Here is a 21,555-nt window from a genome sequence, read left to right on the forward strand (position 1 = left end):
GAATCCCACAAACACACCCTAACCAAACCCACCCAAAGCCCTTTGCCTGATCTCTGAATCCCTCAAACACACCCTAACCAAACCCACCCAAGGCCCTTTGAATGATCTTTGAATCCCTCATGCACACCCTAACCAAACCCACCCAAGGCCCTTTGACTGATCTCTGAATCCCTCAAACACACCCTAACCAAACCCACCCAAGGCCCTTTGCTGGATCTCTGAATCCCTCAAACACACCCTAACCAAACCCACCCAAGGCACTTTGACTGATCTCTGAATCCCTCAAACACACCCTAACCAAACCCACCCAAGGCCCTTTGACTGATCTCTGAATCACTCAAACACACCCTAACCAAACCCACCCAAGGCCCTTTGACTGATCTCTGAATCCCTAAAACACACCCTAACCAAACCCACCCAAGGCCCTTTGACTGATCTCTGAATCCCTCAAACACACCCTAACCAAACCCACCCAAGGCCCTTTGCCTGATCTCTGAATCCCTCACACACACCCTAACCAAACCCACCCAAGGCCCTTTGCTGGATCTCTGAATCCCTCAAACACACCCTAACCAAACCCACCCAAGGCCCTTTGACTGATCTCTGAATCCCTCAAACACACCCTAACCAAATCCACCCAAGGCCCTTTGCCTGATCTCTGAATCCCTCATGCACACCCTAACCAAACCCACCAAAGGCCCTTTGCTGGATCTCTGAATCCCTCAAACACACCCTAACCAAACCCACCCAAGGCCCTTTGCCTGATCTCTGAATCCCTCATGCACACCCTAACCAAACCCACCAAAGGCCCTTTGCTGGATCTCTGAATCCCTCAAACACACCCTAACCAAACCCACCCAAGGCCCTTTGACTGATCTCTGAATCCCTCAAACACACCCTAACCAAACCCACCCAAGGCCCTTTGACTGATCCCTGAATCCCTCATGCACACCCTAACCAAACCCACCCAAGGCCCTATGCCTGATCTCTGAATCCCTCATGCACACCCTAACCAAACCCACCAAAGGCCCTTTGCTGGATATCTGAATCCCTCAAACACACCCTAACCAAACCCACCCAAGGCCCTTTGCCTGATCTCTGAATCCCTCATGCACACCCTAACCAAACCCACCAAAGGCCCTTTGCTGGATCTCTGAATCCCTCAAACACACCCTAACCAAACCCACCCAAGGCCCTTTGACTGATCTCTGAATCCCTCAAACACACCCTAACCAAACCCACCCAAGGCCCTTTGACTGATCTCTGAATCCCTCATGCACACCCTAACCAAACCCACCCAAGGCCCTTTGACTGATCCCTGAATACCTCATGCACACCCTAACCAAACCCACCCAAGGCCCTTTGACTGATCCCTGAATCCATCAAACACACCCTAGCCAAACCCACCCAAGGCCCTTTGCCTTATCTCTGAATCCCTCAAACACACCCTAACCAAACCCACCCAAGGCCTTTTGACTGATCTCTGAATCCCTCATGCACACCCTAACCAAACCCATCCAAGGCCCTTTGACTGATCCCTGAATCCCTCAAACACACCCTAACCAAACCCACCCAAGGCCCTTTGACTGATCTCTGAATCCCTCATGCACACCCTAACCAAACCCACCCAAGGCCCTTTGACTGATCTCTGAATCCCTCAAACACACCCTAACCAAACCCACCCAAGGCCCTTTGACTGATCTCTGAATCCCTCAAACACACCCTAACCAAACCCACCCAAGGCCCTTTGCCTGATCTCTGAATCCCTCGAACACACCCTAACAAAACCCACCCAAGGCCCTTTGCTGGATCTCTGAATCCCTCAAACACACCCTAACCAAACCCACCCAAGGCCCTTTGACTGATCTCTGAATCCCTCATGCACACCCTAACCAAACCCATCCAAGGCCCTTTGACTGATCCCTGAATCTCTCAAACACACCCTAACCAAACCCACCCACGGCCCTTTGACTGATCCCTGAATCCCTCAAACACACCCTAACCAAACCCACCCAATGCCTTTTGCCTGATCTGTGAATCCCTCAAACACACCCTAACCAAACCCACCCAAGGCCCTTTGACTGATCTCTGAATCCCTCATGCACACACTAACCAAACCCATGCAAGGCCCTTTGACTGATCCCTGAATCCCTCAAACACACCCTAACCAAACCCACCCACGGCCCTTTGACTGATCCCTGAATCCCTCAAACACACCCTAACCAAACCCACCCAAGGCCCTTTGCAGGATCTCTGAATCCCTCAAACATACCCTAACCAAACCCACCCAAGGCCCTTTGCTGGATCTCTGAATCCCTCAAACACACCCTAACCAAACCCACCCACAGCCCTTTGACTGATCTCTGAATCCCTCAAACACACCCTAACCAAACCCATCCAAGGCCCTTTGACTGATCACTGAATCCCTCAAACACACCCTAACCAAACCCACCCAAGGCCCTTTGCTGGATCTCTGAATCCCTCAAACACACCCTAACCAAACCCACCCAAGGCCCTTTGCCTGATCTCTGAATTCCTCAAACACACCCTAACCAAACCCACCCACGGCCCTTTGACTGATCTCTGAATCCCTCAAACACACCCTAACCAAACCGATCCAAGGCCCTTTGACTGATCCCTGAATCCCTCAAACACACCCTAACCAAACCCACCCAAGGCCCTTTGCTGGATCTCTGAATCCCTCAAACACACCCTAACCAAACCCACCCAAGGCCCTTTGCCTGATCTCTGAATCCCTCAAACACACCCTAACCAAACCCACCCACGGCCCTTTGCCTGATCTCTGAATCCCTCATGCACACCCTAACCAAACCCACACAAGGCCCTTTGCCTGATCTCTGAATCCCTCAAACACACCCTAACCAAACCCAGCCAAGGCCCTTTGCCTGATCTCTGAATCCCTCAAACACTCCCTAACAAAACCCACCCAAGGCCCTTTGCTGAATCTCTGAATCCCTCAAACGCACCCTAACCAAACCCACCCAAGGCCCTTTGACTGATCTCTGAATCCCTCATGCACACCCTAACCAAACCCACCCAAGGCCCTTTGCTGGATCTCTGAATCCCTCAAACACACCCTAACCAAACCCACCCAAGGCCCTTTGCTGGATCTCTGAATCCCTCAAACGCACCCTAACCAAACCCACCCAAGGCCCTTTGGTGGATCTCTGAATCCCTCAAACACACCCTAACCAAACCCACCCAAGGCCCTTTGCTGGATCTCTGAATCCCTCAAACACACCCTAACCAAACCCACCCAAGGCCCTTTGCCTGATCTCTGAATCCCTCAAACACACCCTAACCAAACCCAGCCAAGGCCCTTTGACTGATCTGTGAATCCCTCAAACACACCCTAACCAAACCCACCCAAGGCCCTTTGCTGGATCTCTGAATCCCTCAAACGCACCCTAACCAAACCCACCCAAGGCCCTTTGCCTGATCTCCGAATCCCTCAAACACACCCTAACCAAACCCACCCAAGGCCCTTTGCCTGATCTCTGAATCCCTCATGCACACCCTAACCAAACCCACCAAAGGCCCTTTGACTGATCTCTGAATCCCTCAAACACACCCTAACCAAACCCACCAAAGGCCCTTTGACTGATCTCTGAATCCCTCAAACACACCCTAACCAAACCCACCGAAGGCCCTTTGCAGGATCTCTGAATCCCTCATGCATACCCTAACCAAACCCACCAAAGGCCCTTTGCCTGATCTCTGAATCCCTCAATCACACCCTAACCAAACCCACCCAAGGCCCTTTGCAGGATCTCTGAATCCCTCAAACACACCCTAACCAAACCCACCCAAGACCCTTTGCAGGATCTCTGAATCCCTCAAACACACCCTAACCAAACCCTCCCAAGGCCCTTTGACTGATCTCTGAATCCCTCAAACACACCCTAACCAAACGCACCAAAGGCCCTTTGACTGATCTCTGAATCCCTCAAACACACCCTAACCAAACCCACCCAAGGCCCTTTGACTGATCTCTGAATCCCTCAAACACTCCCTAACCAAACCCACCAAAGGCCCTTTGACTGATCTCTGAATCCCTCAAACACACCCTAACCAAACCCACCCAAGGCCCTTTGCAGGATCTCTGAATCCCTCAAACACACCCTAACCAAACCCACGCAAGGCCCTTTGCCTGATCTCTGAATCCCTCAAACACACCCTAACCAAACCCACCCAAGGCCCTTTGACTGATCTCTGAATCCCTCATGCACCCCCTAACCAAACCCACCCAAGGCCCTTTGACTGATCTCTGAATCCCTCGAACACACCCTAACCAAACCCACCCAAGGCCCTTTGCTGGATCTCTGAATCCCTCAAACACACCCTAACCAAACCCACCCAAGGCCCTTTGCCTGATCTCTGAATCCCTCAAACACACCCTAACCAAACCCACCCAAGGCCCTTTGACTGATCTCTGAATCCCTCATGCACACCCTAACCAAACCGATCCAAGGCCCTTTGACTGATCCCTGAATCCCTCAAACACACCCTAACCAAACCCACCCACGGCCCTTTGACTGATCTATGAATCCCTCAAACACACCCTAACCAAACCCACCCAAGGCCTTTTGACTGATCTCTGAATCCCTCATGCACACCCTAACCAAACCCACCCAAGGCCCTTTGCAGGATCTCTGAATCCCTCAAACACACCCTAACCAAACCCATCTAAGGCCCTTTGACTGATCCCTGAATCCCTCCATCACACCCTAACCAAACCCACCCACGGCCCTTTGACTGATCTCTGAATCCCTCAAACACACCCTAACCAAACCCACCCAAGGCCCTTTGCCTGATCTCTGAATCCCTCAAACACACCCTAACCAAACCCACCCAAGGCCCTTTGACTGATCCCTGAATCCCTCAAACACACCCTAACCAAACCCAACAAAGGCCCTTTGACTGATCTCTGAATCCCTCAAACACACCCTAACCAAACCCACCCAAGGCCCTTTGCCTGATCTCTGAATCCCTCAAACACACCCTAACCAAACCCACCCAAGGCCCTTTGCCTGATCTCTGAATCCCTCAAACACACCCTAACCAAACCCACCCAAGGCCTTTGCCTGATCTCTGAATCCCACAAACACACCCTAACCAAACCCACTCAAGGCCCTTTAACTGATCCCTGAATCCCTCAAACACACCCTAACCAAACCCACCCAAGACCCTTTGCCTGATCTCTGAATCACTCAAACACACCCTAACCAAACCCACCCAAGGCCCTTTGACTGATCTCTGAATCCCTCAAACACACCCTAACCAAACCCACCCAAGGCCCTTTGCTGGATCTCTGAATCCCTCAAACACACCCTAACCAAACCCACCCAAGGCCCTTTGACTGATCTCTGAATCCCTCAAACACACCCTAACCAAACCCACCCAAGGCCCTTTGCTGGATCTCTGAATCCCTCAAACACACCCTAACCAAACCCAGCCAAGGCCCTTTGACTGATCTCTGAATCCCTCAAACACACCCTAACCAACCCCGCCCAAGGCCCTTTGACTGATCCCTGAATCCCTCAAACACACCCTAACCAAACCCACCCACGGCCCTTTGACTGATCCCTGAATCCCTCAAACACACCCTAACCAAACCCACCCAAGGCCCTTTGCCTGATCTCTGAATCCCTCATGCACACCCTAACCAAACCCACCCAAGGCCCTTTGACTGATCTCTGAATCCCTCAAACACACCCTAACCAAACCCACCCAAGGCCCTTTGCCTGATCTCTGAATCCCTCAAACACACCCTAACCAAACCCACCCAAGGCCCTTTGCTGGATCTCTGAATCCCTCAAACACACCCTAACCAAACCCACCCAAGGCCCTTTGCCTGATCTCTGAATCCCTCAAACACACCCTAACCAAACCCACCCAAGGCCCTTTGACTGATCTCGGAATCCCTCAAACACACCCTAACCAAACCCACCCAAGGCCCTTTGACTGATCCCTGAATCCCTCAAACACACCCTAACCAATCCCACCCAAGGCCCTTTGCTGGATCTCTGAATCCCTCAAACACACCCTAACCAAACCCACCCAAGGCCCTTTGCCTGATCTCTGAATCCCTCAAACACACCCTAACCAAACCCACCCACGGCCCTTTGACTGATCCCTGAATCCCTCAAACACACCCTAACCAAACCCACCCAAGGCCCTTTGCTGGATCTCTGAATCCCTCAAACACACCCTAACCAAACCCACCGAAGGCCCTTTGCTGGATCTCTGAATCCCTCAAACACACCCTAACCAAACCCACCCAAGGCCCTTTGCCTGATCTCTGAATCCCTCAAACACACCCTAACCAAACCCACCCAAGGCCCTTTGACTGATCTCTGAATCCCTCAAACACACCCTAACCAAACCCACCCAAGGCCCTTTGCTGGATCTCTGAATCCCTCAAACACACCCTAACCAAACCCACCCAAGGCCCTTTGCCTGTTCTCTGAATCCCTCAAACACACCCTAGCCAAACCCACCCAAGGCCCTTTGCCTGATCTCTGAATCCCTCAAACACACCCTAACCAAACCCACCCAAGGCCCTTTGACTGATCTCTGAATCCCTCATGCACACCCTAACCAAACCCATCCAAGGCCCTTTGACTGATCTCTGAATCCCTCAAACACACCCTAACCAAACCCGCCCAAGGCCCTTTGACTGATCTCTGAATCCCTCAAACACACCCTAACCAAACCCACCCAAGGCCCTTTGCCTGATCTCTGAATCCCTCAAACACACCCTAACCAAATCCTCCCAAGGCCCTTTGCTGGATCTCTGAATCCCTCAAACACACCCTAACCAAACCCACCCAAGGCCCTTTGACTGATCTCTGAATTCCTCAAACACACCCTAACCAAACCCACCCAAGGCCCTTTGACTGATCTCTGAATTCCTCAAACACACCCTAACCAAACCCACCTAAGGCCCTTTGACTGATCTCTGAATCCCTCAAACACACCCTAACCAAACCCACCCAAGGCCCTTTGCAGGATCTCTGAATCCCTCAAACACACCCTAACCAAACCCACCCAAGGCCCTTTGACTGATCTCTGAATCCCTCAAACACACCCTAACCAAACCCACCCAAGTCCTTTTGCCTGATCTCTGAATCCCTCAAACACACCCTAACCAAACCCACCCAAGGCCCTTTGCAGGATCTCTGAATCCCTCAAACACACCCTAACCAAACCCACCCAAGGCCCTTTGCTGGATCTCTGAATCCCTCAAACACACCCTAACCAAACCCACCCAAGGCCCTTTGCCTGATCTCTGAATCCCTCAAACACACCCTAACCAAACCCACCCAAGGCCCTTTGACTGATCTCGGAATCCCTCAAACACACCCTAACCAAACCCACCCAAGGCCCTTTGACTGATCCCTGAATCCCTCAAACACACCCTAACCAATCCCACCCAAGGCCCTTTGCTGGATGTCTGAATCCCTCAAACACACCCTAACCAAACCCACCCAAGGCCCTTTGCCTGATCTCTGAATCCCTCAAACACACCCTAACCAAACCCACCCACGGCCCTTTGACTGATCCCTGAATCCCTCAAACACACCCTAACCAAACCCACCCAAGGCCCTTTGCTGGATCTCTGAATCCCTCAAACACACCCTAACCAAACCCACCGAAGGCCCTTTGCTGGATCTCTGAATCCCTCAAACACACCCTAACCAAACCCACCCAAGGCCCTTTGCCTGATCTCTGAATCCCTCAAACACACCCTAACCAAACCCACCCAAGGCCCTTTGACTGATCTCTGAATCCCTCAAACACACCCTAACCAAACCCACCCAAGGCCCTTTGCTGGATCTCTGAATCCCTCAAACACACCCTAGCCAAACCCACCCAAGGCCCTTTGCCTGATCTCTGAATCCCTCAAACACACCCTAACCAAACCCACCCAAGGCCCTTTGACTGATCTCTGAATCCCTCATGCACACCCTAACCAAACCCATCCAAGGCCCTTTGACTGATCTCTGAATCCCTCAAACACACCCTAACCAAACCCGCCCAAGGCCCTTTGACTGATCTCTGAATCCCTCAAACACACCCTAACCAAACCCACCCAAGGCCCTTTGCCTGATCTTTGAATCCCTCAAACACACCCTAACCAAATCCTCCCAAGGCCCTTTGCTGGATCTCTGAATCCCTCAAACACACCCTAACCAAACCCACCCAAGGCCCTTTGACTGATCTCTGAATTCCTCAAACACACCCTAACCAAACCCACCCAAGGCCCTTTGACTGATCTCTGAATTCCTCAAACACACCCTAACCAAACCCACCTAAGGCCCTTTGACTGATCTCTGAATCCCTCAAACACACCCTAACCAAACCCACCCAAGGCCCTTTGCAGGATCTCTGAATCCCTCAAACACACCCTAACCAAACCCACCCAAGGCCCTTTGACTGATCTCTGAATCCCTCAAACACACCCTAACCAAACCCACCCAAGTCCTTTTGCCTGATCTCTGAATCCCTCAAACACACCCTAACCAAACCCACCCAAGGCCCTTTGCAGGATCTCTGAATCCCTCAAACACACCCTAACCAAACCCACCCAAGGCCCTTTGACTGATCTCTGAATCCCTCAAACACACCCTAACCAAACCCACCCAAGGCCCTTTGCAGGATCTCTGAATCCCTCAAACACACCCTAACCAAACCCACCCAAGGCCCTTTGCCTGATCTCTGAATTCCTCAAACACACCCTAACCAAACCCACCCAAGGCCCTTTGTGTGATGTCTGAATTCCCAGATAGCAGAACCCTCTGGTCACCTGCTGGCCATCACCCAGAGACAAAGGCCAGTTTCGCTGTTGCCTACTGAAGCTGCCAGCAGCTACGGGCACTTGCAATGGGGAAGTACAGAACTGGAATGCCCTTCTGTAGAGTCTCAGATGGGCAGGGAGCATCAGGGAAGGTCTCCACTAATGGATACGGAACTGCTAAAACTCTGCTAAAGGAGGAAAGAGTTGGACGAAACCCAAAAGATAGTTCTGGCTGTCTGGTTTTGGTGATTGTTTTGCAATGCAAACTCAGATGAGGTGAAGGAAATTGATAATTCTCAGATATTTAACAGGATAAGCTTATTGTGGCATATCTGCTGGGTGCTGAAATGGGCACATATCTGTTTGTGCACGCATAAGCTCACAAGAGCATGCATGTGCTCAAATTCAAACGCGTATACACACCCATACATGTAAGCACAAGCTCAGAAGCACACATGTGCACAGACTTGTACACACGCACACACACACACACACACCATCCAGCTCTTGATTTGAGGTGCTGTTGTTGCTTCTTCCTCTTTGATGATCTTTTGGAGATATTACTATTGATCAATATCAGAGCTGTCAACATACCAATATAAGAAAACCTTGAAGTGTGTTTAGAGCTTTCACAGGAGAGAGATCAACAATAATTTTCCCTTCAGGGCAAAGCAGAACAGCTTGTGCCAGAAAATTGCAGGAGTAGTGTGTTTGGGACACATTGACACTGTGGTGTCTCTGTTAACTTGTGGGTTATCCATTTTACACCAACAGACTACTGCTTACATCTTCTTTAATCCAATTTGTAGCTTCGTCAGAAAGCCCGAGGAAGAGGCTGGGTCTGTTAATTCTTTGGTTGAGTTACATAACGAGTCCGTTGCCCTTCCCCCTACGCTGTGCTCAATCCACCATTTTTTCCCATCTTTCTTATATGGCCATCCATGTTTCCTGCTTTGTTCTTCTTTCCAGCTCAGTGTCCTGAACGAGCCTCTCTGCTCTCCTTGAAGGCTAAGTCAATCTGTTCCCACATTATGTTGACCCTGTCCACTGACTCATCCACATTAAGGTCCTGCAAGGCCTGGAATCTGTTCTTAAACTGAACGGTGAAGGCAGATCTCACACTGGTGTCCCTGAGCTTCTCAAAGTCAAAACCCTCCTTTGTACATGTGTTCTGGTCCCAGTGCTTCTCAGTTTGAGTTTCATCGCTGTTACAACACGGTGTTGATCACTTCCTCTCTTCCCTTTACATCTCACAAGGATTGTCTCCGTGTACCGTTGATCATCCACCATGGCTCTCGACCTTTTTCAATAATTTTTCCATTTTGGGATATTGTTGTAGGATCTGTCCCTTTCAACAGCATATTCAACGATTTGTTACAGTAGCTTGTGATCATGAAGAACTATCTTCAGATGCTGGAAATCTAAAGTAAGGACCAAAAGTGCTGGAAGTGCAGTGGCTATGGGAAGAGAAACAGAATTAACGTTTCATTTTGAAGATCTTTCATTAGAGCTGGGAAGGAGACACAAGAATCTTGCTAAACTGCGGGGAGGGTGGAGGAGGAGGATCACTGACAAATTGGAACTGGGGTGACCATGGGGATAAACTACACTCAGTAGTCACTTTATAGGAGTGTACCTAATAAAGTGGCTGGTCAGTGTATGTCCAGCTGCTGTAGCTCCTCCGCTTCCAGGTTCGACGCGTTGTGTGTTCAGAGGCGCTCTTCTGCACACCACTGTTGTAACCTGTGCTTATTTGTGTTACTGTCACCTTCCTGTCAGCTTGAACCAGTCTGTCTGTTCTCCTCTGACCTCCCTCATTAAAAGGTGCCTTCTCCCACAGAGCTGCCACTCACTGGATGCTTTTTGGTTTTTTTTGTATCATTCTCTGTAAACTGGAGAGTCCGTTATGTGTGCAAATCCCAGGAAATCAGCAGTTTCTCAGAAGACTGGAACCACTGTGGCAGGAACAGGCCCAAGTCACTTAGATCACATTTCTTCCCCATTCTAACATTTGGTCTGTACAACAGCTGAACCTCTTGACCACGTCTGCATGCTTTTATGCATTGAGTTGTTGCCACGTGACTGGGTGATTAGATATTTGCATTAACGAGCAGGTGTACCTAATAAAGTGGCCACTGAGTGTACAGTCAAGGTTATCTGGTCAGTGAGTAAACAGGAGCAGTTAGAGACAGGAAAACCAGCTCTTTTATCTCCTTTCCACTATTTGTGGTCTATAATGTACACCATCTCTGCGACAGAGAGGGGCAGTCCTATCAACAGGTGTACATTTGCATGATTAGCAAGCACTTTACAGTACAGGCGACCTGGATTCATTTCCCACCTGTAAGGGGCTTGTACATTTACCCCGCGACCACATGGGCTTCTTCCGAGTGCTCCGGTTTCCCCACACAGTCCAGAAAAAAAGTACCCGTTAGTAGGTTAATTGGTCATAGTAAATTGTCCTGTGAACAAACTAGAATTAAAGAACTGACAGATAATCAAGGGTAATTCTAAAACATTGTATAAGTTGATGAAGGGAAAGATAATCAGGAAAAAATGATTGCAGGGATCTGAAAATTGTAGCCTAAATGTGTCGGAAAAGTCTATGTAAATTTCTGAAAGAATACTTTGCATTTCTATTCCTGAAGGAGAGTGATGTCATTCCAAGGGAAAGTGACAGGTTGGATTGTAAGTGATCTCACTGGCAGAAAGCAAAGGGTGGTAGTCAGCAGGAACCTGCATACAGTGGGATTCTACAAGGCTCAGTTGTAAGCTGCTGGCTTCTTGTAGTGTGCATAAATGACTTGGACTTTGAAGAAATTAACCAAAACGGGCAGATGAGTTGACAGAGTGGAAGAATGTTTTGGGCTAAAAGACCCGGAGCACTACAGGATGCAAGAGGGTCAGTGGGTTGGAAAGTGTAAAAAAAAATTGCTAATACTGATTGTCCAAGGGAAGATGACTGGGAAATGAATTTTATCATTGGAATACAAGTCAATCAGATCAAAGCATCAAAGTCCGAGTAGAAATCCTTTAATTCATTTGTCTTTGGGGATTTTGGCACATTGTGCACCTTTTTATTGTGACAAAATGGTGTCAGAGTGCTGTTTTCAACCCGGCGAGGATCGGTGTCTTGCTCTGATGATGTGACATCATTTCGCACACATCCGACCCTGTATAGTGATTAGACACATTTTTTTTTGGGGGGGGGGGGGGGGATACAAGCAGAAGTGGATGGTGCAATTTCAGAATACAGCCGGGAATGACCACAAGGATATAGAACATAAGAAAATAGAAACAGGAGTAGGCCATTAAGCCTGCCCCGCCATTTGATGTAATCATGGCTGATCTGTCCAGACCCCATCAGTTCCCTGATTTCCTCTTAACTACTCCAAACTGGCTTCGATATCTCCGTCAGGTAGTAAATTCCACAGATTCACCACTATTCCATGTAAATGCAATTTTCCCCTGTCCAACATCTAAACAATTGGTTCTCTTTGAAGAAATTAACAAATTAATGCCCCACACTTCCAGGTTAAACTTCCTAATGTTGGAATGTTTACAACAGCTTTATCTGTGCTCAACCAATGTCCTTCCAGTCATTAGCTGAATTCATATAATGTGACCAGATGCAAGTGTACTGGAAACAAAGAAGTGGAATGGTAGCAAGTGTCACTGGAAAGAGATATGGTTGATCTTGACCACTGAGTTGAAGGCTGTGGAGAATTATCTAGTGCACATTAGTCACAAGTGTGTTGTCATCACAGAACTGAAGTAGCCACTAGCTTGGATCTGTGAAAGATATCACTATTTATAATTTTGCTTTTCCTTGCAAGGCAGATAAACTTCCTTGGTAAGGTGTGGCAGAGCCTTCCCTGCATTTTGTTACTGTTGTGTTGCCCCTGCGTAATTGTCCACTAGGTGTCCTGACAAGAATCGCAAGTAGATTGCCAGGCCTTTCATCTACACAGATACTGCTGTCCAGGTTGGGACCCAGCTGGATTCGAACCCAGGACCGTCTGTCTTGGAGTCCAGTGCTGATGCCACTACACCACCTTGCATTAAATTGTCAAGCAGTGGGGCTCTGCTTTCCACACAAGACCTTACACATGATTTGTTTGTGAATACTGAGGGTTTTTAAACCTGGAACGATAGCTTTCAGCCCTTACTGTCCATGCCCAGGATTGTTTATTGGGGCACGGAGAATGAGCTTTAGTTAGCTCTGCTCTACCCACACCGAATGTTTGAATGAACACCATAAAGGAAGTGCAGACTGCTCTACTTTGAATCTTAACAATGCTGTACCTGCCCCGGAAATATGTGATTGAACACTATAGATTAGGGAGTACCTTACCATTTCAAGGGGTGCTTGATGATGCAGTGTTAGAGCAGGTTTACATCTTTACTTAATCTTCTCCTTCTCTGTCTCTACTTGGGGTTCAATGTCATTGAAGCAGGTTTGCCATTTTTCTGTTTCATTTCTACTGAGTTCCAAATGTCCTGTTGGTTTGCATCAGTGGCGTCATTTGATCAGAGTCCCTGTCTCTGGCTGATCTAATTCAGAATTAAATAATTCTGATCTAATTCAGAATTAGGTTCATTATCACTGTCAGATGTCATGAAATATGTTGTTTGGTGGCAGCAGTACAGGGCAGCATGGTAGTGTAATGGTTAGCACAAGGCTTTACAGAACAGGCGATCGGGGTTCACTTCCCGCTGCCTGTAAGGAGTTTGTATGTTCACCCTGTGACCACATGGATTTATTCTGGGTGCTCCAGTTTCTCCCTACAGTCCACAGATGCAATGATTGGTCATTGTAAACTGTCCTGTGATTAGGCCATGATTAACTCAGGGAATTGCTGGGTGGCGTGGCTTGAAGGATGGGCCTATTCCACGCTGAATCTCAATACATAAATAAATAAACAAACAAACAAAAATTACTATGTAAAAATAAATAAATAATGCAAAAAAGGAAGAGCAAGGTAGTGTTAATATCTTCATGGACTGTTCAGAAATATAGTAACAGAGAGGAAGAAGCTGTTCCTAAAATGTTGAGCATGGCACCTCAGGCTCCTTATCTCCTCCCTGATGGTAGTAATGAGAACAGGATGTATCCAGGGTGGGACATGCTCCCACAGACCATAATCCTGAGAAACTCACAATGGCTCTTAGCCTTCTGTTCCACATTGACAACTTTACAAATTGTGCATCAGGTAACCATCACCCCTTTGTATTCCTCACTATCTGTTATTCCTTCCCATCGTTACAGTGAAGCACTTTGGTACTTACGCAATTAGAGAAAGGCGCACTAGGAATAAGAATTCTCTCTTTTTTCACATATTGTTCCCTCCCCCAGGTTTTTGGTGTTTAGAAGAGGCCACTATAAACACCACTCCTTCTGTCACATTGCTTTGGTAACTTCTCCCAAGAAAGATTCAATCGCTTGTAACTTCTCCCCTACCTAGCCAGTGAATTTCAGGGTCAAGGTCAGCAATTCTCTCTCTCTGCTCAGTCCATTTTCATGGTCGACTTGCTGCCGGACGTTTGGGATATGGCCCAAGTGCGGAGAGAGAGAGGGACACTGATGCAAGTTCACTGACTTTAATAAAAACTGTTGCCGAATCTAAAGGAAAAGAATAACAATTAGTGCTAGGCCAACTAAAAATCTCAAACTGAAAGTTAATGCCAACACCGTGGCTGGATGCAATAACCAGCATTAAATGAATAATGCTCCTTGGCAGCGTCAGTCGAAGAGGTAATCTTCTTTCCCAGACAAGGATGAGAGTAAGCCAGGAGCTTAAATGTTGCTGTGCTTTTGGTCAGTCTTGACAAGACTAGAACGAGAAGAGCGGAGTTAAATACCACCATAATGAGACAGTAATTAGCTGGGATGTGTATTCTCACAGATGCAATTGGTGAACCTGACGTGCAGCTTGCCTGTAGGGAGTGAGTATACCCCACAGCAAAGTCTATAGTCGTAACATCTTACTTCAACGAGTCTTGCTATTAATGTACCTATTTTATTTGCTTTCATACATCCCAGCAGAATAATTTGATGTATTCTTCAAGCAATGCCATTGAACTTGTGGTACCAACTAATTAGCAATATTGATTGATCAGTGTTTAAATTGGCTCTAATTTTGACTCTTTGCATGGTCATGTTATTGAATCAGATTGGTGCATGACAAATCATTACTCAGGTATCTAGAATGCACGAGAGGTTTACCTGCGACACAATGAAACATGAGCCAGCAGTCGAGTCTGATCTGTTGTCTCTTTCCTCTTTCAGAAGTGGGTTAATGCTCGATACCCAGACGTACTGTATGAAGTCAGTGAAAAGAATGCGATGGTCTTGGAGAAAGGTGACGCAGTACAGGTGTACGACAAACTCAGCACTCTCGACAAAACATCAATGATGGGACTGAAGCCCTGGGAGAAGCAGCCTGACTTTCATTCCTCATGGCAAGCCTTAGGTGACCCAAGTACCTGTACCTCAGCTCACTCCAGGGGCCAGTTTGGGAACAACGTCCAAAAGTGGAAGGATAAGTCCTATGGCCGGGTCTCAATTGATACTGTGACAGTGACTAATGAGTCTAATTGCTCTTATTGCAAATACAAATCCAAGCCAAGCAAAGCACCCTACATGACCCAGTGTAATAGTAATCCTGCAAGAGAGAATTCCAATGTGCAGGATTATCCCCCTACCAGCCAATTCTTCACCCATTTACACCTATTTACGTCAGGAGTCCCTCCGCTTTGCAGTGACGCCGCACCACGAACTGACATGCTGTCCCTGTTGCGGTCCTCTGGTGCTCTGGACGGAGCAGATGGAAACGTTCTAGGTCTTCAGTGCCTCAACATTGACTGGGACCCAGAAAATGAAACTTCCTCTCTGAACGATGAAGAGGCCTCTTGGGCTGATAGAAATGTAGGCGAGGGTGGCTCGTGGAGTGACGGAAGCTTAGATGCCATCTCCTCCTGCAGCAGGCCGGAGCCAGACCTTGGTTATCCAAAGATATCACTGGATTTAGACACCGTTGATAGTGGATTCACTGAAAATGATCCCTATTTCATGAGCACTGTTGATTTGGCGTGTAATAATAGTATGGGAGCTGATGGGGCTGACTGTGGGAAAGAGTCAGATGATAACACAAACTCCGAGGAGCTAACGCAGTATTACAGGAGCTACGTCAAGCAGTGGGTGAAGTCCCCAGATACTAGCGCAGACTGCAATACTCAAGAGTAGCACCAGCCAGCTCCTAGCCTTCGTCAAGTGGAAGCCTGCCAGAATATGATCCCTAACTAGGAAAAGTGACAGCTCTCTGGGGATTGAATCTCCATCATATAACGATGGTTGCCCTGCGTTTTTTAAAAATCAAATTTAGAATGCTGTAAAGGGAAATGTGTTAGACAACATGTCTTCCTACGCTGATTTGTTAAGATAATTTAAGCCTCAGTAAGCATTTCAGAATCAGAATCAAAATCAGGTTTAATATCTCCGCCATAGTTTGCGAAACTTTTAAACTTTATGGCAGCAGTACTATGCAATACATAATAATAGAGAAATAACTGTGAATTACATTAAGTATATATATATAAAATTGTTTAATTAAGTAAGTGGTGCAAAAGTAGAAATTTTAAAAAAAGTAGTGAGTTAGTGTTCAAGGGTTCAATATCCATTCAGAAATTGGATGGCAGAGGGGAAGAAGCTGTTCCTGAATCGCTGAGTGACTTCTGTACCTCCTACCTGATCGTAACAGTGAGAAAAGGGCATGCTCTGGGTGATGTGGGTCCTTAGTGATGGACGCCTCCTGCTGTTTGTCCTCAACAGTGTGATCTTTGACTTGGATTTCCTAGCTGCGTGCTACCTGGAAATTTTACTAATTATCCCAGTCTTCAAAGTCTGTAATATACCTCATCCCCTGAGCTGTCAGTAGATTTTTTTAGCCAACAAAGGAAATAAATAAACTCGTCCTTGAGTAAGACTGACCTGCTAACATTTCTTTCAGTTAAATGACTCAATCGGTGACTCAATGGTGCTACTACACAACCGGATCTATCACTTTGGGCTTGATCTCTGAATCTGCCCACGGGCAGTGTCTGGGATAACTGTCAGCTCTTATTTACTTAACAGCTTGGAAACTGGCCACGTCAGTCGAGGTGTTCAGCACTCGCCTGGCCAGATACCTACCCATCAGCCCTGGTGGTGAAAGAGTAGACCTCGTCATGCCTCTAAAGTGAGGTATCAACAGGCCTTTGTACCAGAGGGTGACCTCCACGGGCAGCAAGCCAGGATCCAACAAGCTTACTGCTAAGTGGCAGGAAGTATCTGGCTGAGAGATAGATAGATAGATAGATAGATACTTTATTCATCCCCATGGGGAAATTCAACATTTTTTCCAATGTCCCATACACTTATTGTAGCAAAACTAATTACATACAATACTTAACTCAGTATAATATGATATGCTTCTAAAATCACCCTCTCAAAAAGCATTAATAAATAGCTTTTAAAAAGTTCTTAAATAGTTTACTAAAATACATTGAATGGTAACTTAAGCTCAGTCCTGACCCCGGCACTTTAACATATCCTACCCCTGGCGGTTGAATTGTAAAGCCGAATGGCATTGGGGAGTAATGATCTCTTCATCCTGTCTGAGGAGCATTGCATCGATAGCAACCTGTAGCTGAAACTGCTTCTCTGTCTCTGGATGGTGCTATGTAGAGGATGTTCAGGGTTTTCCATAATTGACCGTAGCCTACTCAGCGCCCTTTGCTCAGCTACCGATGTTATACTCTCCAGTACTTTGTCCACGACAGAGCCCGCCTTCCTTACCAGCTTATTAAGACGTGATGCGTCCCTCTTCTTAATGCTGCCTCCCCAACACGCCATCGCAAAGAAGAGGGCGCTCTCCACAACTGACCTATAGAACATCTTCAGCATCTCACTACAAACATTGAATGACGCCAACCTTCTAAGGAAGTACAGTCGACTCTGTGCCTTCCTGCACAAGGCATCTGTGTTGGCAGTCCAGTCTAGCTTCTCGTCTAACTGCACTCCCAGATACTTGTAGGTCTTAACCTGCTCCACACATTCTCCATTAATGATCACTGGCTCCATATGAGGCCTAGATCTCTTAAAGATGTAGAAATCCACAGAGTAGGATGAGGTGCTTAATGTCCTTTATTGAAAGTCTTCAACAGCCAATTAGCAACAGTGATTAGTGTTTCAAAACTCATATCACATGGTATTATAGTTCTTAAAAGGACATTTGGTCACCAACTTTGAGAAAGGACATTCTTGTTATTGAGGGAGTGCAGCGTAGGTTCACAAGGTTAATTCCCAGGATGGCGGGACTATCATATGTTGAAAGATTGGAGCGACTGGGCTTGTATACACTGGAATTTAGAAGGATGAGAGGGGATCTGATTGAAACATATAAGATTATTAAGGGATTGGACACACTAGAGGCAGGAAACATGTACCCGATGTTGGGGGAGTCCAGGAACAGAGGCCACAGTTTAAGAATAAGGGGTAGGCCATTTAGAACAGAGTTGAGGAAAAACGTTTTCACCCAGAGGGTTGTGGATCTATGGAATGCTCTGCCTCAGAAGGCAGTGGAGGCCAATTCTCTGGGTGCTTTCAAGAAAGAGTTAGATAGAGCTCTTAAAGATAGCGGAATCAAGGGATATGGGGAGAAGGCAGGAACGGGGTACTGATTGTGTATGATCAGCCATGATCACATTGAATGATGGTGCTGGCTCGAAGGGCCCAATGGCCTACTCCTGCACCTATTGTCTATTGACATACTCATTGCATAGCCAGAGGAGATCTTCATCAATAAAGAAGATCTTTGGGGATGAGGACCGCTTTGCATCAATGCCTCCCCGCAGGGACCCGCCTCGAATGCTGTGGGGCTCGACTGATGAACACAGTCGATTTATGTATTGTCACATGTGTAATTTTGGTAAGGTACACTGACAGTGGGAAACTTGCTTGCAGCCACATGTAGGAACAGATAACACATAAAACATTAATTAATATAAATTATACAAGATATTGAACAGAAAAACATTCAATGCAAAACAAAACATCAATGCAAAAAAAAAAGACCCTCAATCAGAGGCAAGTCGGTAGTAGTGCAGGAGGTGGTCTGGAGGTCTCCATTGCTGAGGTGGGGTTAGGGTTGTGAATGTTGATTCAAGAAGCTGTTGCTTGTAGGAATGTAGCTGTTTTTGAACCTGGTGGTGTGGGGCTGCAGACTTCCACAACTCCTGCTTGACAGTAGCAGCAAGAAGAGGGCGTGGCCCAACTAGCCAGGATCCTTGATGAAAAATTCCACCTTCCTGAGGCAGCGCCTCCTCTTGACGTTGTCAGTGGCTGTGAGGACAGTGCCCATGACAGTAGGAGTATCGGGGGAGTAGATTTAGGATGGAGATAAGGAGGAACTGCTTTTCCCAGAGGGTGTGGAATTCTCTGCCCAATGAAGCAGTGGAGGCTACTTCAGTAAATATACTTAAGACAAGGTTGGATAGATTTTTGCATAGTAGGGAATTAAGGTTTATGGGGAAAAGGCAGGTAGGTTGAGGTGAGTCCATGGTCAGATCAGCCATGATCTTATTGAATGGCGGAGCAGGCTCGATGGGCTTATGTTCTTGTGATAGACCGAAGTACGCCCACTACTCCCTGCAGCCTCTTGTGCTGGAGTTGTCATAGCCGGCTGTGAAGCAATCAGTGAGGATACTCCCGACAGTATAACAGTAGAATTTTGTGAGGGTATTTCGTGCATCCCTGGTTCAGCCATTTCTACTCAGAAGCAGTTTCTATTGGAAGGGGCTACTTTAAAAGCAGGTGATTATTCTAGTTCCATTTGAAATTTTGCAGGATTACCCTGAGCTGTAACGGTGAAGCTCCAGGAATCTCACCGTTTATACACACAATGCCCTGCTTGTGGGTGCCTAGGAAAATCACTTGCCCGCAGTCCTCATGACACTGGTGCAGGCACAATGCTCCCATTTCTAAATGTGAATCAGTTCCAGCCCATTGCACTCAACCAAGGTAGATTTTCTACCTCACAGAACTCCTGAATTTCGGTGCTGTTGGTGGAGGTTGCATGTTCTCTGTGTGACTGTGTGGCCTTCCTATGGATCCTCCAGTTTCTCCAACATCCCACGTAAGTGATAACAGACAATGGAAATTTAGGTGAGTGGAATCTGGGGAGAACTGATGGGAATGTGGAGGATTAGTGTTGGTATTGGCTCGATGAGCTGAAAGTTTCCAAGTGGTATATCTCGATAACACTAATCTAATTTGTACAACTGTTTGACATAAAGATCCTCCCAGGAGCTTTAATGGGAGGTAGGTGTGTGTGTGTGTGTGTGTGTGTGTGTGTGTGTGTGTGTGTGTGTGTGTGTGTGTGTGTGTGTGTGTGTGTGTGTGTGTGTGTGTGTGTGTGTGTGTGTGTGTGTGTGTGTGTGTGTGTGTGTGTGTAAGGGGGAGGGACACAACTTAAGTACTCATTTGGCCAAATCTGATCCGCAGCCTTCTTTGAACTTGCTTTTTAAAAAAAGGACAATTATACTGGGAACTTGGTTAAATCTGCCTCACATAACAGCAGCTATGGAACAGAAGGATGAATGGCTAAGCAGCACCACTTTCAAATCCTTGGACCTGCAGAAGTGCTGCCCAATTGCAGAGTCTGGACTCGAGGCACCAGGTACCAAACAATCTGTCAATTAAATGTTTGTGCTGAGGTTTGAGTTTCTTGACAGTGGGAGGACTTTGAATATGTGAGTTTATTGAGTTAAAGAGATCAGCGCTGGACTAGCTGGTGTCAGTTTTTTTGCCTTGAAGACCTGAACTCATAACGCAATGCCTCTCCCCTGCGGAAATGGGGGCTCTACCAAGAGCAGTATACCTAAATGGCTTCCAATAGAGATTGCTTGGTAAATGCTAACACTAGCAGGTACAGATTCCAGGAACTTTATACGAGGATGTGCATTCTACGTAACTCTTTCTTTGTCGTGGCTTCAGTGCTATTTACTTGGACCACGTCAGTTACCGGAAAAAAGGGATGGGTTGGTTCTGCTCGCTGTTCTGCAAACCTTACTCAGCTCTGTGTGGAACGGAGACTGTGGCGTGCTCTGGTCGCAGTGATGCCTGGCTTCACGTCCGTGGTCCCACGACAGTTACTCAGCTCAGCGATGAACTAAGTCTGTGGCCTGTTCCAGCTGTACTGATACCTGGCCTCTTGTCTTTCAGTTCTGAATGCTATTTGCTTATTGTTGGCACGATTTTTTCTCTCTCTCTGCACGCTGGGTGTATGCCGGCCTTTTTAAAATGGATTCTTTTGGGTTTCTTTGTTTTGTGGCTGCTGTAAGGAGACGGATCTCAAGGTTGTATAATGTATACAAACTTTGATAATAAATGAACTTTGAACTTAATTACATAGCAAATGAAAAATGAGAAACAGCTGCAAATACGAAATAGAAAGAAACTTAGCATGTTAGGGAGCATCTACGGAAAGAGAAACAGAGGTAAAGTTTAAGGCTGAATGTCTGACAAAGGGTTTACAATCTGAAATTTTATCTTTTTAAGTGCATCACACTAAATGCATCTTCACTTCTCAAGGATAAATCTGCATTTGGATTAAAATGAAACCAGATTTAGATCTCTGAGCTCACTTAGAAGAAGCTGAAAGAACTGTACCCAACTATGAAAGTCTTTTCTCACC

General features: G+C 47.1%; 1 protein-coding gene across 4 annotated transcripts in view; it reads left to right on the top strand.

The window, feature by feature from the left end:
• LOC140735621 (interleukin-21 receptor-like) overlaps window positions 1-16,807 on the top strand; it is a 166,902-nt gene extending 150,095 nt beyond the window's left edge. For all 4 annotated transcript variants that reach the window (XM_073060873.1, XM_073060876.1, XM_073060874.1 and 1 more), the window contains one exon: window positions 15,111-16,807. In XM_073060873.1, the coding sequence (XP_072916974.1) occupies window positions 15,111-16,067 (957 nt within the window). In that variant the 3' untranslated portion in view covers window positions 16,068-16,807. The remainder of the gene's footprint in view (window positions 1-15,110) is intronic.
• Window positions 16,808-21,555: the final 4,748 nt, after the last annotated feature.

This window comes from Hemitrygon akajei, chromosome 11 (genome assembly GCF_048418815.1).
Source record: "Hemitrygon akajei chromosome 11, sHemAka1.3, whole genome shotgun sequence".
NCBI lineage: Eukaryota > Metazoa > Chordata > Chondrichthyes > Myliobatiformes > Dasyatidae > Hemitrygon > Hemitrygon akajei.